General features: G+C 44.4%; 1 protein-coding gene across 2 annotated transcripts in view; it reads right to left on the reverse strand.

Moving 5' to 3' along the window:
* Positions 1–16,257, reverse strand: part of LRRK1 (leucine rich repeat kinase 1) — a 325,566-nt gene that overhangs the window by 179,582 nt on the left and 129,727 nt on the right. For both annotated transcript variants that reach the window (XM_089655524.1, XM_089655525.1), the window contains 2 exons: positions 15,002–15,173; positions 1,701–1,880 (listed from right to left, as the gene is read on the reverse strand). In XM_089655524.1, coding sequence (XP_089511650.1) covers positions 1,701–1,880; positions 15,002–15,173 — 352 coding nt within the window. The remainder of the gene's footprint in view (positions 1–1,700; positions 1,881–15,001; positions 15,174–16,257) is intronic.

Genomic DNA, 16,257 nt, shown 5'->3' on the forward strand with positions numbered 1-16,257 from the left:
CAGCCAGGACCCATCTTCAATGCTCTGACTGAGGGAAGGAGGTTGTTGCTCAAAATCTCACAATAAATGGCTCCATTCATCCTCTCCTTAATACAGTGCAGTCGTCCTGTCCCCTCCGCAGAACAGCACCCCCAAAGCATGATGTTACCACCCCCATGCTTCACAGTAGGGATGGTGTTCTTGGGATGCAACTCATCCTTCTTTTTACTCCAAACACAACGATTTTGTCTCTGGTGTCTTTTGACAGCTCTTTGGTGTTGCCCATGGTAGTAGTTGGCGTCTGACTGACTGTGGGGTGGACAGGTGTCTTTAAAGAGCTCAGAAAGGTGCTACTAAGTTAGATTAATGAGTGGAGTAGAGGTGGACTTTTTGAAGGCACAGTAACAGGTCTTTGAGAGCCAGAATTCTTGCTGTTTCTTAGGTGTTCAAATGCTTATGTTCAGCAGTGTAAGACAAATCAATTCTTTAAAAATCATAAAATGTGATTTTCCTGAATTTTTTTTTTAATGCCGTCTCTCAGAATGGGAATGCACCTACAATGTGAATTTCAAACCCCTCCATGATTTCTTAGTGGGAGAACTTGCAAAATCGCAGGGTGTTCAAATACTTATGTTCCTCAATGTGTGTGTGTGTATATATATATACACACACACACATATATATATACACACACACACACACACACACACACACATATATATACACACACACACATATGTACACACACAGTATATATTTAGGCAGTCAGTTTTCTTCGTTTTCTTCAGCCAGCAATAACTTGCAGAGCTCTCCTGAGGTTTCCATGAGCTGCACTGCACATGAATGGCTGGTGTGCTGGCCTTACAACTGTAGAATTTTGTTTGAACATTGGAACGAGAAAGTATAAAAACTGCTTATCTGACCATTTGATGGTGCCTTCATGGATTTCTCATTTGGGTGCCATATTACTGTCTCAGTTCTGTAGAACGAACATCCTACTTCTGGATTAACTTTAACAATTGCATGCCCACAAGACTAATTTTTTTTTCACAGTCGGGAGCCAAGTCGACAATTAAAAATTGGTTTGTTCCCATTAGATTTGACAAAACATTTCTATCATTGCCCTTTGCTATGTAAAACAATAAAAATAAGTGGTTATACTGTTTAAAATCCAGTAGTACACTGGGATTGATTTACTAAAACTGGAGAGTGCAGAATCTGGTGCAGCTCTCCATAGAAACCAATCAGCTTCCAGGTTTTATTGTCAAAGCTTAAATGAACAACCTGAAGTCAGAAGCCGATTGGCTCCCATGTACAGCTGCACCAGATTTTTCACTCTCCAATTTTGGTAAATCAACCCCACTGTCTCACTTTGCTCTGCACACACACTCAGTTGCTCATTATTTATAGGCACTGTGCCGAATTTTTAGAGGCCAATCTGCTGCCGACCTAAAGATTTCAGGATTCTGGGCTTCAGCAAAATGGCCAGAAGAAGCAAGAGCAATGCTAGAGGCAATTTACAGCACACACTCATTTTGGTAGCAGAATTATTAACGTGGAATGTGTGTTTCTTGCTTAAGAACATTATTATTTATCAAGTTGTTGTGGGTAAAGTTCCACTTTAATGAGTGACACTGTCAGAACAATTCTCGATTGCTTTTGTTGCGAGCAATTAGATGTCTATAAGTATATTTTATAGGAGAATCAAACACACTCAGTACCTGCCATAATGGATGCATACAGAGGCAGCTTTCGTAGGACCGGGAACTCATTATTCCTCATGGCGTAGCAGTCAGGTTCGGCACGATACGTCAGAACCAAAAGCTTCACTAAAGCAAGGTGTCCCTGTTCACAACTCGTGACCAGCAGCCAGTTCAGTAGAGGCTTGTGACTACATACATCTGAAGGGTTGGAAGACAGAAAAATATATAAATTTGCATAAAACGCATATGGGTTCATTATATCTAAAACTGACAGTATAGAGACATATTCTCAGATACTCAGAGCAGATCATTATTTTTCTCTGTATGAAAAAAATAATTTTCAGTAAAAATCATGAAAGAAGAAAATAGTATTGGCCAGAAAAGAAATGCAGACAGTGAAAAATGTGCTGGAGGTCAGCAGAGTGCCCCTTTATACTGGCAGTCAGAAGAAAGACTCTTCTATACTGAGGGTAAAAGTCCACCTTAATTGGTGGCCAGATTACAGTGGTGATCAGAAACAGAGGAACGCCCTTACATTTGTGGCTAGTATAGTAATTCCTTCTATTGGTGGTCAGTGGGAGAGATGCCTCCTTTACTGGTGATTAAAAGGAGGACCCCCTTACATTGGTGGTCAGTGGGAGAGATGCCTCCTTTATTGGTGAGTAGAAGGAGGAAGCCCTTACATTGGTGGTCAGTGGGAGAGATGCCTCCTTTATTGGTGATTAGAAGGAGGAAGCCCTTACATTGGTGGTCAGTAGGTGAGATGCCTCTTTTATTGGTCATTAGAAGGACCCCCTTACATTGGTGGTCAGTGGGAGAGATGCCTCCTTTATTGGTGATTAGAAGGAGGACCCCCTTACATTGGTGGTCAGTGGGAGAGATGCCTCCTTTATTGGTGATTAGAAGGAGGACCCCCTTACATTGGTGGTCAGTGGGAGAAGGAGGAGAACACACTGAAGGAGTTCTCCCTGAGAACCAGTATTTTCAAGCCTGGGCCTTGCCTCATAGCTTGGCCCAGGAACCATGCCTGATCCAGGGGGAGGCCCTGGGAGGGATTCCCCTGATGACACCGGGCCTAGTGAGGAGCAGGAGGAGGTGGAGGACCTGACTGTTGGTCCAGGCCCTGGTGAGGATGTGGATGTCTTCAGACAGAAGACTATAGATCGATTCTTGGCTATTGGAAGAGCGGAGGAAAAACTTAAAGTTTTGAAGGCTGATCATAAATCCTTCAGAGCCAAATACTGCCAGGCCTGGAGTAAAAACAGACTGGCCATGAAGCCAGAGCTACAGCAAACGGAGGAAAAGGTAAAGAAACAATCTTTATTACTTGAAAAGTTGAATACCAGAAGTGGAGCATTTAAAGAAAAGTTTGACAATGAGAGGAGATTTGCCAGTCAAACATCAGTGAGTTCTGTGGAGCAGCAGCCCCAGATAATGGATGACCCGGTTCCATCTACCTCAGTGTCTCTCCCCCCATGTCAGGCTGCGGAGTTGTCAGTAGGACAAGGAGGACCCCCTTACATTGGTGGTCAGTGGGAGAGATGCCTCCTTTATTGGTGATTAGAAGGAGGACCCCCTTACATTGGTGGTCAGTGGGAGAGATGCCTCCTTTATTGGTGATTAGAAAGAGGACCCACTTGCTTTGGTGGCCAGTGTAGCATTTTCTTATATTGGTGATCAGTAGGAGAGGTACCTCCTTAAAATGGTGGCTGGTGTAGAGCTGACCTACATTGCTGGTCAGTGAGAAGTGCCTCCTTATATTGGTGATCATTAGGAATATCTTCCTTACATTGTTGGCCAGTGGGAAATAACCCCCCTTACATTGGTAATCATTAGGAGAAGGACTCCCCCTATATTGGTAGTCAGAGAGAAGAATGCCCCTTTACATTGTGGGCCAATAGGACGAGTGCCTCTGATATTGGTGGTCAGTAGGAGAGATGCCTCCTCACACTGGAGATTAGAAGGAGGAAGCCCTTACATTGGTGGTCAGTAGGAGAGATGCCTCCTCACACTGGAGATTAGAAGGAGGAAGCCCTTACATTGGTGGTCAGTGGGAGAGATGCCTCCTTTATTGGTGATTAGAAGGAGGAAGCCCTTACATTGGTGGTCAGTGGGAGAGATGCCTCTTTTATTGGGGATTAGAAGGAGGAAGCCCTTACATTGGTGGTCAGAGGGAGAGATGCCTCCTTTACTGGTGATTAGAAGGAGGAAGCCCTTACATTGGTGGTCAGTGGGAGAGATGCCTCCTCACACTGGTAATTAGAAGGACAAAGCCTTTACATTGGTGGTCAGTGGGAGAGGTACTCCCTTACAATGGTGGCTAGTATAGAGCTGAGTTACATTGATGCTCAGACACCCCTTACATTGATGATCATTGGAAGAAGGACTCCCCCTTATATTGGTAGTCAGTGGAAAGAATGTCCCTTTACATTGTAGGCCAACAGGAAGAATGCCTCAATCATTGGAAGTCAGTGGGAAGAATACCCCTTTAAGGACAGCTAAAAGATCATTGGTGTCATTGGTTATTTTGTAATTTAAGTGCTGCACTAATCCTATATTAAATCTCTGCAAATGTGCATAACCATATACAGTTGTGTTCAAAATATTAGCAGTCAGACATCACTAACCGGATCAATCACTGTTTTTGGTAGAAATGATATTTCTACATGGCAAATAATTTACTAGCAGGTGTAGTAGAGTAATAGAAATCCAACAGACCCAACAGTCATGACATGCATGCTGCTGATTCTGTGTCATTGAATCACTAACTGAGGGGCGTGTTCAAAATAATAGCAGTGTGGAGTTCTATTAGTGAGGTCATTCATTCTTTGAAAAACAGGTGGAAATTATTGCCCTTATTTAAGGAAGGAAGGCAGCAAATGTTGTACATGCTGGTTACAGTGCATTTCTCTCTGAAATTCTGAGGAAAATGGGTCGTTCCAGACATTGTTCAGAAGAACAGCGTACCTTGATTAAAAAGTTGATTGGAGAGGGGAAAACATATAAAGAAGTGCAGAAAATGATCGGCTGATCAGCTAAAATGATCTCAAATGCTTTGAAATGGCAACCAAAACCTGAAAGACGTGGAAGAAAGCAAAAACTACCATTGGAATGGATAGAAGAATAGCCAAAATGAGGCGGACTCAGCCAACAATCAGCTCCAGGAAGATGAAAGAAGGTGTGACGTTCCCTGTGAGGACTGTTACAATTAGAAGACGCCTATGTGAAGCCAAGCTATCTGCAAGAAGCCCCCGCAAAGTCCCACTGTTGGAAAAAAGACGCGTGCTGAAGAGGTTACAATCTGCCAAAGAGCACATTGACTGGCCTAAAGAGAAATGGCGCAACATTTTGTGGACTATGAAAGTAAGATTGTTCTTTTTGGGTCTAGTGGGCGGAGACAGTTTGTCAGACGACCCCCAAACACTGAATTCAAGCCACAGTACACTGTGAAGACAGTGAAGCATGGTGGTGCAAGCATCATGATATGGGGATGTTTCTCATACTACGGTGTTGGGCCTATTTATCGCATACCAGGGATCATGGATCAGTTTGAATACATCAGAATACTTGAAGAGGTCATGCTGCCTTATGCTGAAGAGGAAATGCCCTTGAAATGGGTGTTCCAACAAGACAACGACCCCAAACACACCAGTAAACGTGCAACATCTTGGTTCCAGACCAACAAGATGGACGTTATGGAGTGGCCAGCCCAATCCCCGGATCTTAATCCAATAGAAAACTTGTGGGGTGACATCAAAAATGCAGTTTCTGAGGCCAAACCAAGAAATAGAGAAGAACTGTGGAATGTGGTCCAATCATCCTGGGCTGGAATACCTGATCACAGGGGCCAGAAGTTGGATGACTCCATGCAACACAGATGTACAGCAGTTCTCAGAATCAGTGCGACTACAACCAAATATTCATGAAGTCATTCAAAGGAAAGCAAAATCTTCAAACACTTCTCAGTTTATATAGTGAATGTTTGAGTTTGTAAAGAAGAATGCAAACACTGCGATTTTTTGAACCGTCTAATATTCACTTTTCTTCAATTTTTTTAGAGGAACAACACAAATTTGATGTATTTTTCTTCATGTTTTGATTTGGAATAGAATGTGTCGTGTTCCCAATGCATTTGTGTGGATGGAAATAAAAGCTATTAGAGGGATTTTCAGCTTTATTCACTTTTTCAACACACTGCTATTATTTTGAACACAACTGTATATTACACACAGTGCATACATGAATACATATCAACTCATAATACATGCAGCGCAACAAAACTCAGAAAATACTGCAAACTATGCCACAGAAGATTGTGTAAAATATACTTTATAAAATAAAAAAATATATATAAACAATCCAGTCCAATACTCCCAGCTCAGAAGTGCAAGTGAAATCCAGAAAACACAATCATCCTAGGTAAGCTTTGCAGTGAGATCCACATCATCTATGCATTTCAAATCGAAAGCAGTAATAAACCCCAAACCAAAAATGTAATATATTGCAGCTTACCGATTATTAGATGTAGTGGCTGCATTAGTGTTCCCACTGTTTTCACCTGGTAATCTGGCCAGTAACACACCTTCTGTATTAGAGTGGCCCCACACTGGATGAAGGAGCACAGGGGGCATATTTGGACAGCAGCTTTGTCAGTTTGGGGGGGGGGGGGGGGAGGGGATTGTTGGATGGACTAGCAAATTTATATACACTAACAAATTGAAGCCAAACTCCAGCTAACACTTAATAAGCAGTTACAGCAAACAGTTTGTTTTTCCTTTTGGGATAACGGTTAAACATACATACAGTTGTGACCAAAATTATTCAACCCCCAATGCTGTAAAGGGGTTTAGGGACTATAGTGTACATTTGGAATTGTATTCAGAATCAAATCCTACAAGGACGTTGTAACTACCCAAATGCAACTAAAATGACATCAATTGTTTATGTAATACAGTAGTAAATGGTTCTTATGTGGTTTCTTCATTGCCACAATTATTCAACCCCTTAAAGACTACCACTCTGAAGAACAGAGGTTCATACAGGTGCTTTCCATCAGGTATTGAAAACACCTGTGGATGTCACCGAGCAGCAATCAAGCATAATAAGCACCAATTAGGCAGCTTTAAAATGACTGTGATACTCAGCTCCTTCTAGACATTTACTGGTGTGGTTACAAACATGGTGAAGGCAAGAGAATGGTCCAGGAAGACAAGAGAAGAGGTGATTTCTCTTCACAGGAAGGGCAATGGCTATAAGAAGATTGCAAAGATGTTAAACATACCAAGAGACACCTTAGGAAGCATCATTCGCAAATTCAAGGCAAAGGGCACTGTTGAAACGCTACCTGGTCGTGGCAGAAAGAAGATGCTGACTTCGACTGCTGTGCGCTACCTGAAGCGTAGAGTGGAGAGAAGTCCCCGTGTGACTGCTGAGGAACTGAGAAAAGATTTGTCAGATGTGGGTACAGAAGTTTCAGCCCAGACAATAAGACGCACACTGCGTAATGAAGGCCTCCGTGCCAGAACTCCCAGGCGTACCCCCTTGCTGTCTCCAAAGAATAAGAAGAGTCGACTGCAGTATGCCAAAAGCCATGTGGACAAACCACAAAAGTTGTGGGATAGTGTTCTGTGGACTGATGAAACAAAATTAGAACTGTTTGGGCCCATGGATCAACGCTATGTTTGGAGGAGGAAGAACAAGGCCTATGATGAAAAGAACACCTTGCCTACTGTGAAGCATGGTGGAGGGTCAATCATGCTTTGGGGCTGTTTTGCTTCTGCAGGTACAGGGAAGCTTCAGCGTGTGCAAGGTACCATGAATTCTCTTCAGTACCAGGAGATATTGGATGGAAACGTGATGCAGTCCGTCACACACCTGAGGCTTGGGAGACGTTGGACCTTTCAACAGGACAATGATCCCAAGCATACCTCCAAGTCCACTAGAGCATGGTTGCAGAGGAAAGGCTGGAACATTTTGGAGTGGCCATCGCAGTCACCAGACTTAAATCCGATTGAGAACCTCTGGTGGGACTTAAAGAAAGCAGTTGCAGTGCGCAAGCCTAAGAATGTGACTGAACTGGAGGCCTTTGCCCATGAAGAATGGGCGAAGATACCCGTAGATCGCTGCAAGACACTTGTGTCAAGCTATGCTTCACGTTTAAAAGCTGTTATAACTGTAAAAGGATGCTGTACTAAGTACTAAGATTGAATGTCACTTGGGGGTTGAATAAAACTGATAATGCTGTGAGCACAGAAAAGACATTTGTGGTTATTTCATTATAACTGTTATGTTATATTTGTCTGACCTACAAGTGCCTCTTTAATGTAAATGTAAGCAAGATGACTGAATGATCAAAAGCAATGTCAAACTGGCCAAAACACTCAATTTCAGTGGGGGTTGAATAATTTTGGTCACAACTGTAAATAAAAAAAGATCGTAAGCACCCCTGTCAGTGGCGAATGGTTTGTCTCATCTTTGTAACTGCTACATCTGCAGGAGAGCTTGTTCTTTAAAAAAAAAAAAACAACAGACTTACTGGTCAGATCACCAGGGGAAAATAAAATAAATACCTATAAGCCTAAATCTAAAACTTAAAAAAGAAAAGTAATGCAACTAACACATCTAAGGATTGGTAAGCTGCAATTTAAGAAAGGTTTGCTTTTTGGCTTAATATTGCTTTGAGGCAATGACCCCCCCCCCCCCCGAGTGGTCATATAGAGTTCAGAGGATATGCAAACCCACAAGTCTGATGTAAGTATCTTCCAGTTTCACATAATAACCAGCCTAAGTAAACCAAACACAGTCGTGCTCAAACCATCCCCTGGCAGAAATCATGAAATGTTGGCATTGATACTGAAAATATGACTGATCATGCCAAGAAACTGCCTTTTATTTAAAGATAGTGATTATATGAAGACATTTATTATCAATTAGTTGTTTGGCTCCGTTTTAAATCATAATGATAACAGAAATCGCTGAAATGGCCCGGATCTAAAGTTTCCCTCCACTGGAATGTTTGGCCTTGGTACAGACACACAAGGTGACACACACGGGTTTAAAGTGGCAATTAAAGTTTAATTTCCCACATCTGTGCCTTTTTATATTGCAATTAGTGCCTGTGTATGAATAATTAATGAGTTTGTTAGCTCTCATGTGGATGCACTGAGCAGGGTAGATACTGAGCCATGGGAAACAGAAAAGAACTGTCAAAAGACCTGCGAAACAAGGTAATGGAACTTTATAAAGATTGAAAAGGATTTAATAAGATATCCAAAGCCTTGCATATGCCAGTCAGTACTGCCAATCACTTATAATCACTTAAGAAGTGGAAAATTCGGGGATCTCCTGATACCAAGCCAAGGTCAGGTAGACCAAAAAAGATTGCATCCACAATTGCCAGAAGAATTGTTTGGGATATATAGAAAAACCCACAGGTTACCTCAGGAGAAATACAAGCTGCTCTGGAAAAACATGGTGTGGTTGTTTCAAGGAGCACAATAGGATGATACTTGAACAAAAATGAGCTGCATGGTTGAGTTACCAGAAAGAAGTCTTCACTGCGCCGATGCCACAAAAAATCCAAGTTAAAATATAACCGACAACACCTTGACACCACAAAACTTCTGCCACACTGTAATCTGGAGTGACGAGACCAAAATAGAGCTTTATGGTCACAACCACATGTGCTATGTTTGGAGAGGGGTCAACAAAGTCTATGATGACAAAACTACCATTTTGAAGTATGGTGGTGGTGGCTCACTGATTTTCTGGGGATGTGTGAGCTCTCAAGGTACGGGGAATCTTGTGAAAATTGATGACAAGATGAATGCACCATGTTATGAGAAAGTACTGACAGACAATTTGCATTCTTCTGCACAAAAGTGCATGAGATGCTATTGGACTTTCCAACACGACAATGACCCTAAGCACAAGGCCAAGTTGACCCTCCAGTGGTTACAGCAGAAAAATGTAAAGTTTCTGGAGTGGCTATCACAGTCTCCTGTCCTTAATATCATTGATCCACTCTGGGGAGATCTCAAACGTGCGATTCATGCAAGACAACCAAAAATGTTGCATGACCTGGAGGCATGCGAATTGGCAGCTATACCACAAGCAAGAATTCGGGGCCTCGCTGTCATTGATGCTACAGGGGGCAAAACACAGTATTAAGAACTGAGGGGATGCAGACTTTTAACCGATTCCATGCCACCTTATAGCAGAAATACTTGATTTTGTATTTTTTGGTAGAGGGCGCGCGCGCACAGCCTCAGCTATCAATCACCGGGTCCCGGCCGGTGATTACTCGCTGGCACCCGGTGATCGCCGAGTATCTCCGACAGGGGAAAGACCTGTGTATAAACAACACAGATCACTACCCTGTCAGCTCCTGAAAACATACAAAGCAGTGTCCTTACAGTGGAAAGCACACACACACAGCATACTGTGAAAAAACACACAGTTGACCCTTTGATCGCCCCACAGTTAACCCCTTCCTGCCCAGTGCCATTAGTACAGTGTCAGTGCTTTTTATTAGCACTGATCACTGTATTGGTGTCACTGGGGATGTCAGTGACACCAAGTAATTTCCCCCCAGTGTCAGAATCGCCACCATTACTAGTAAAAAAAAAAAAAAAAATTGCAGTATATATACTGCCATTAGTAAACGCTATAGCTTTCAAGTAACCCAATTAATTTACACGTATTGGGATTTTTTATAGCAAAGACATGGAGCAGAATACGTTTTGGCCTAAATTTATGCTGAAATTTGATTTTTAAAAATGTTTTTTACTGGACGTGTTTAATAGCAAAAAGTCAAAAATATTGTTTTTTTCTCAAAATTTTGTTTTGTTTATAGCGCAAAATATAAAAATTGCAGACGCAGGTCACGTGGCTTCATCAGGGGAAATTAATCAATTCCCCCTGATGAAGCCACGTGACCCAGTAGCGTAAAACGTAGGGGAGGGGCTCTGACGTCACGATGCTTAAAGCAATATACAGCAAGTATTCAGCAACATTGAAAAACTATACTGTGGATTAAAATTCCAAAATTTTAATGCGTGTTTAACTTGTTACACATGTGAGTGCACCACTTTATTTAATAAGTTAATTTTAGGTGTTACTTTTAATATTGCATCGCACCAAACCACATGACACTGCGGTACCATGTGGTTTGGTGCCTGCAAATGCACACATGTTTTCTAGACGCGTTTGGGCTGCCATTACCAAATTAAAAGTACCTGCGTGCGTCTAACGGAGGGCAGCGCATTCCCATGCAGTGCAGCAAATGCACGTTTCCTGCACCACAAGTGATGTAAATGGGCCCTTAACCACTTCCTGTCCGGACACTTTTACCCCCTTCCTGTCTGGACACTTTTACCCCCTTCCTGTCTAGGGCAATTTTCAGCTTTCAGTGCTATCACACTTTGAATGACAATTGCGCGGTCATGCCACACTGTACCCATATGAATTTTTTACTATTTTTTTGAGACAGATAAAGCTTTATTTAGATAAAGCTGGGATTTTTATTTTTTTTGCTATGTTAACGAAAAAGTCCAAAAATTTTGAAAAAAAGTGTTTTTCTTATAAAATTTTGCAAATAAATAATCTTTCATCATAAATCTTGGCCGAAATGTATTCTGTTATCTTTTTAGTAAAAAAAAAATAAGCCAAATTAGTTTATAACCAAAAATTATAATTTTTAAACTTTTTTTACATTTTTTATTTTATTTTTTTATATTATTATTTATGCTTTTTTTTTTTTACATACTGTCACCCTAGCAGTACAGTCTCACCACGGTGACACTATACTACTTGTGGGGGGTGATGAAGTTTTTTTTTTTTTACAGTGATTGCTTTTACACCAATATAGGATGTAAATGCAATCATTTCACTTTCTCTCTGTCTGCATTCTTGCAGCCATTGAGAAATACTGAGTGAGCTGTGATTGGTCACAGCTTGTCACCTGGTACAAGGCTGTTGTGAATAGCCCTGTACCTCTGTGTTCATTCACAGATTTCACACATAGTAAGCAATGATGTCACGAGTGACATCTTGCTTACTACTTTGCATGTGATCACTGATTGGCCAATCAGTGATCACATGATCGGGACCTCGTACAGAGGTCCCATCCGACGATCGGTGTTTCACTGTGTCCGGAGGACACAGCGGGCCCCGGATCGCGGTGCTGCACGCTCCCAGGGAGCGCGCACAGCTAGAAATGGCGGGTGCGGTTTATGAACAGCAACCCGCCCCTGGAGTGCCACCGTCCTGCCATTTATAAACAGCAGGCGGACGGCAAGAGGTTAAAGCTAAACTAAACCTAATCTTAAAAATCTGCAAGCAGGCATCTCTTTATTGCAGAGGAGGGAAGCTACAAGCTACTTCTCTTCTGCAACACACACTTACTTTGCCTGCTTGAAGTCTCCTAGTGAATGCCCACTGAGCTGACGTGCATTCCCAGGACACTCTGGCTGCTCTGAATTACCTGACACCCATGTGCATGCATGATGTCACCCCTCACTGGGCAATCAAGAGGCCGAAGACCCGACTCCTGGGAGAAAATGACGGTACCTGGGGGTTTAGTTTCACTTGAACTACCGTATTTTTCGTTCCATAAGACGCACCTGACCATAAGAAGCACCTAGGTTTTAGAAGCAGAAAACAGGAAAAAAAATATTCTGAACCAATGGACTGCGGACATAGTACAGGAGATGACCAGAGACTGCGGACACAGTACAGGAGATGACCAGTGACTGCGGACAGTACAGGAGATGACCAGAGACTGCGGACACAGTACAGGAGATGACCAGAGACTGCGGACACAGTACAGGAGATGACCAGAGACTGCGGACACAGTACTGGAGGTGACCAGAGACTGCAGACATAGTACAGGGAATGACCAGAGACTGCGGACACAGTACAGGAGATGACCAGAGACTGCGGACACGGTACATGAGATGACCAGAGACTGCAGACAGTACAGGAGATGACCAGAGACTGCGGACAGTACAGGGATGACCAGAGACTGCGGACACAGTACAGGAGATGACCAGTGACTGCGGACAGTACAGGAGATGACCAGAGACTGCGGACACAGTACAGGGGAAGACCAGAGACTGCGGACACAGTACAGGGGAAGACCAGAGACTGCGGACATAGCACAGGAGATGACCAGAGACTGCGGACACAGTACAGGAGGTGACCAGAAACTGCAGACATAGTACAGGGAATGACCAGAGACTGCGGACACAGTACAGGAGATGACCAGAGACTGTGGACACAGTACGGGGGATGACCAGAGACTGCGGACACAGTACGGGGGATGACCAGAGACTGCGGACACAGTACAGGAGATGACCAGAGACTGCGGACACAGTACAGGGGATGACCAGAGACTGCGGACACAGTACAGGGGATGACCAGAGACTGCGGACACAGTACAGGGGATGACCAGAGACTGCGGACACAGTACAGGAGATGACCAGAGACTGCGGACACAGTACAGGAGATGACCAGTGACTGCGGACAGTACAGGAGATGACCAGAGACTGCGGACACAGTACAGGGGAAGACCAGAGACTGCGGACATAGCACAGGAGATGACCAGAGACTGCGGACACAGTACAGGAGGTGACCAGAAACTGCAGACATAGTACAGGGAATGACCAGAGACTGCGGACACAGTACAGGAGATGACCAGAGACTGCGGACACAGTACTGGAGGTGACCAGAGACTGCGGACATAGTACAGGAGATGACCAGAGACTGCGGACACAGTACGGGGGATGACCAGAGACTGCGGACAGGGTACAGGGGATGACCAGAGACTGCGGACACAGTAAAGGGGATGACCAGAGACTGCGGACACAGTACAGGGGATGACCAGAGACTGCGGACACAGTACAGGAGATGACCAGAGACTGCGGACACAGTACTGGAGGTGACCAGAGACTGCGGACACAGTACTGGAGGTGACCAGAGACTGCGGACATAGTACAGGAGATGACCAGAGACTGCGGACACGGTACATGAGATGACCAGAGACTGCAGACAGTACAGGAGATGACCAGAGACTGCGGACAGTACAGGGATGACCAGAGACTGCGGACACAGTACAGGAGATGACCAGAGACTGTGGACACAGTACAGGAGATGACCAGTGACTGCACACAGTACAGGAGATGACCAGAGACTGCGGACACAGTACAGGGGAAGACCAGAGACTGCGGACATAGCACAGGAGATGACCAGAGACTGCGGACATAGTACAGGGAGATGACCAGAGACTGCGGACACAGTACAGGAGATGACCAGAGACTGCGGACACAGTACAGGGGATGACCAGAGACTGCGGACACAGTACAGGGGATGACCAGAGACTGCGGACACAGTACAGGGGATGACCAGAGACTGCGGACACAGTACGGGGGATGACCAGAGACTGCGGACACAGTACAGGAGATGACCATAGACTGCGGACACAGTACAGGGGATGACCAGAGACTGCGGACACAGTACAGGAGATGACCAGAGACTGCGGACACAGTACTGGAGGTGACCAGAGACTGCAGACATAGTACAGGGAATGATCAGAGACTGCGGACATAGTACAGGAGATGACCAGAGACTGCGGACACGGTACATGAGATGACCAGAGACTGCAGACAGTACAGGAGATGACCAGAGACTGCGGACACAGTACAGGAGATGACTGCTGACCTTTGGAGAGTGGGGGGAGCGGGTACCTGAATTTGACAGGTACCCGCTCTTACTTCCGCGGATTTGTTCTTTAGTTAGTTTCCACTCTGCAGCGGGACCTTACCTGTTCCTCTGTCCAGCGGCGCGCTGTCTTCCCGGCTTCTGTAGTGTGGGCGCTCGGCTTGACAGCCGGGTGCCCAGTGCGCATGAGCGAGAAGTGCTGCGCTTTGTGATTGGTCTGGCGGCTTCTGGGACCTGTCATGTGTCCCAGGTGCTGCCTTACCATTCACAAAGAGCACCGCTTCTTGCGCATGCGCACTTGCACCCGGCTGTCAAGCCGAGCGCCCACACTACAGAAGCCGGGAAGACAGCGCGCCGCTGGATAGAGGAACAGGTAAGGTCCCGCTGCAGAGCTGAGCGGCCGGCCCGGTATTCTGACATGGCAGCGGTGGAAATACCGGACCGGCCGCTCCATATTCGCTCCATAAGACGCACTGACATTTTCCCCCCTTTTTTGGGGGGAAAAAAGTGCGTCTTATGGAGCAAAAAATACGGTAGTTGTTTTGCAATGCATGACCACAGCACATGTTCTCTTTAACAGATAGGAGAAATTGCATTTTTACCTGGCAAGGAATCCAATAACAAGGCTACAGTATCTCCGTGGCCATAATGAGCTGCAATTACTGCTGGATTGTCATCGTTGGGTTCCGTCGGTAAAAGCACTTGAGCCTCGTGAAGCAGATAGCGCACAGATGGTAAGTCCCCGCAGGCAGCGCTGATTCTCATGAGATGGAGCTGCAAACACATACAAAACACAGTCTGTTAATGAGAACTTGGTTAACAAGACACATTTTTACTCCCCTCACTGCTGCAGAGTGTCTAGAAACACAAGAAGAATTAATAGATTTCAGTTATTTCCCTGACAGGATTACCAACTAAAGTGAATCAGACGTGTTCACATGTTAAATGCTAAATAACGTGACGGAGATCACAGCACATCTATGACATTGTCCACATTCCCTTTTCTCTACAGGCATCATTCAGAGTCCTCGACTACTTCCTAGTATTGCGATGCTGGCTCAAAGCACAGTGGATAAATGGTTAGCACTTCCACCTGGCAGTACTCGGGTCGTTGGTTCGTATCCCAGCCATGGCACCACCTGCCTGGAGTTTGCATGTTCTCCCTGTGCCTGCGTGGGTTTCCTCTGGGTACTCCGGTTTCCTCCCACCCTCCAAAGACATGCTGGTAGGTGAATTGGATCCTGTCTAAATTGTCCCTAGTATGTGTATGTATGAATGTGAGTTAGGGACCTTAGATTGTACGCCCCTTGAGGGTTAGGGACTGATGTGAATGTACAATATATATGTAAAAGCACTGTGTAAATTGATGGCGCTTTATAAGTACCTGAAATAAATAAATAAAATAAAAGATAACACAGTGAGGGCTCATGTACACTGCAGCTGATAAACCGACGTTCAGGAGCTGTTCAGCGTTTTTTTTCAGCAGCCCCTGAACTCTCCCTAATGTTTTCCTATGTGTCCATCTACACATCGTCATTTACAGTTGTTTACAGGCAGTTGAGTTTACAGTCGCTTTTTTGAACGCCACGAACTTGCGTTCAGACGTCAATTTTATCAGCGTTTCAAACACAAAACACTTGTAAATGTGGCTAAACGCGTCAAATTGTGTTTATAAGCGTTTGCGTTTGAAATTTTGTTTTAACTCTTCCAATTCCTGATGCTGTCCAGAGCCTTTTTTCATCATGAAAAATGGATGCAAAGCGTTTTCAAGGTGCTCAGATGGACAAAACACTGAACACAGGATGTTCCTACCAAGCTTGGCACACATTGTAATGACCAATTCACACCTCAGACCTCT

Source organism: Staurois parvus, unplaced genomic scaffold (assembly GCF_062004578.1).
Source record: "Staurois parvus isolate SC_StPar_1 unplaced genomic scaffold, SC_StPar_1.0 ptg000845l, whole genome shotgun sequence".
NCBI lineage: Eukaryota > Metazoa > Chordata > Amphibia > Anura > Ranidae > Staurois > Staurois parvus.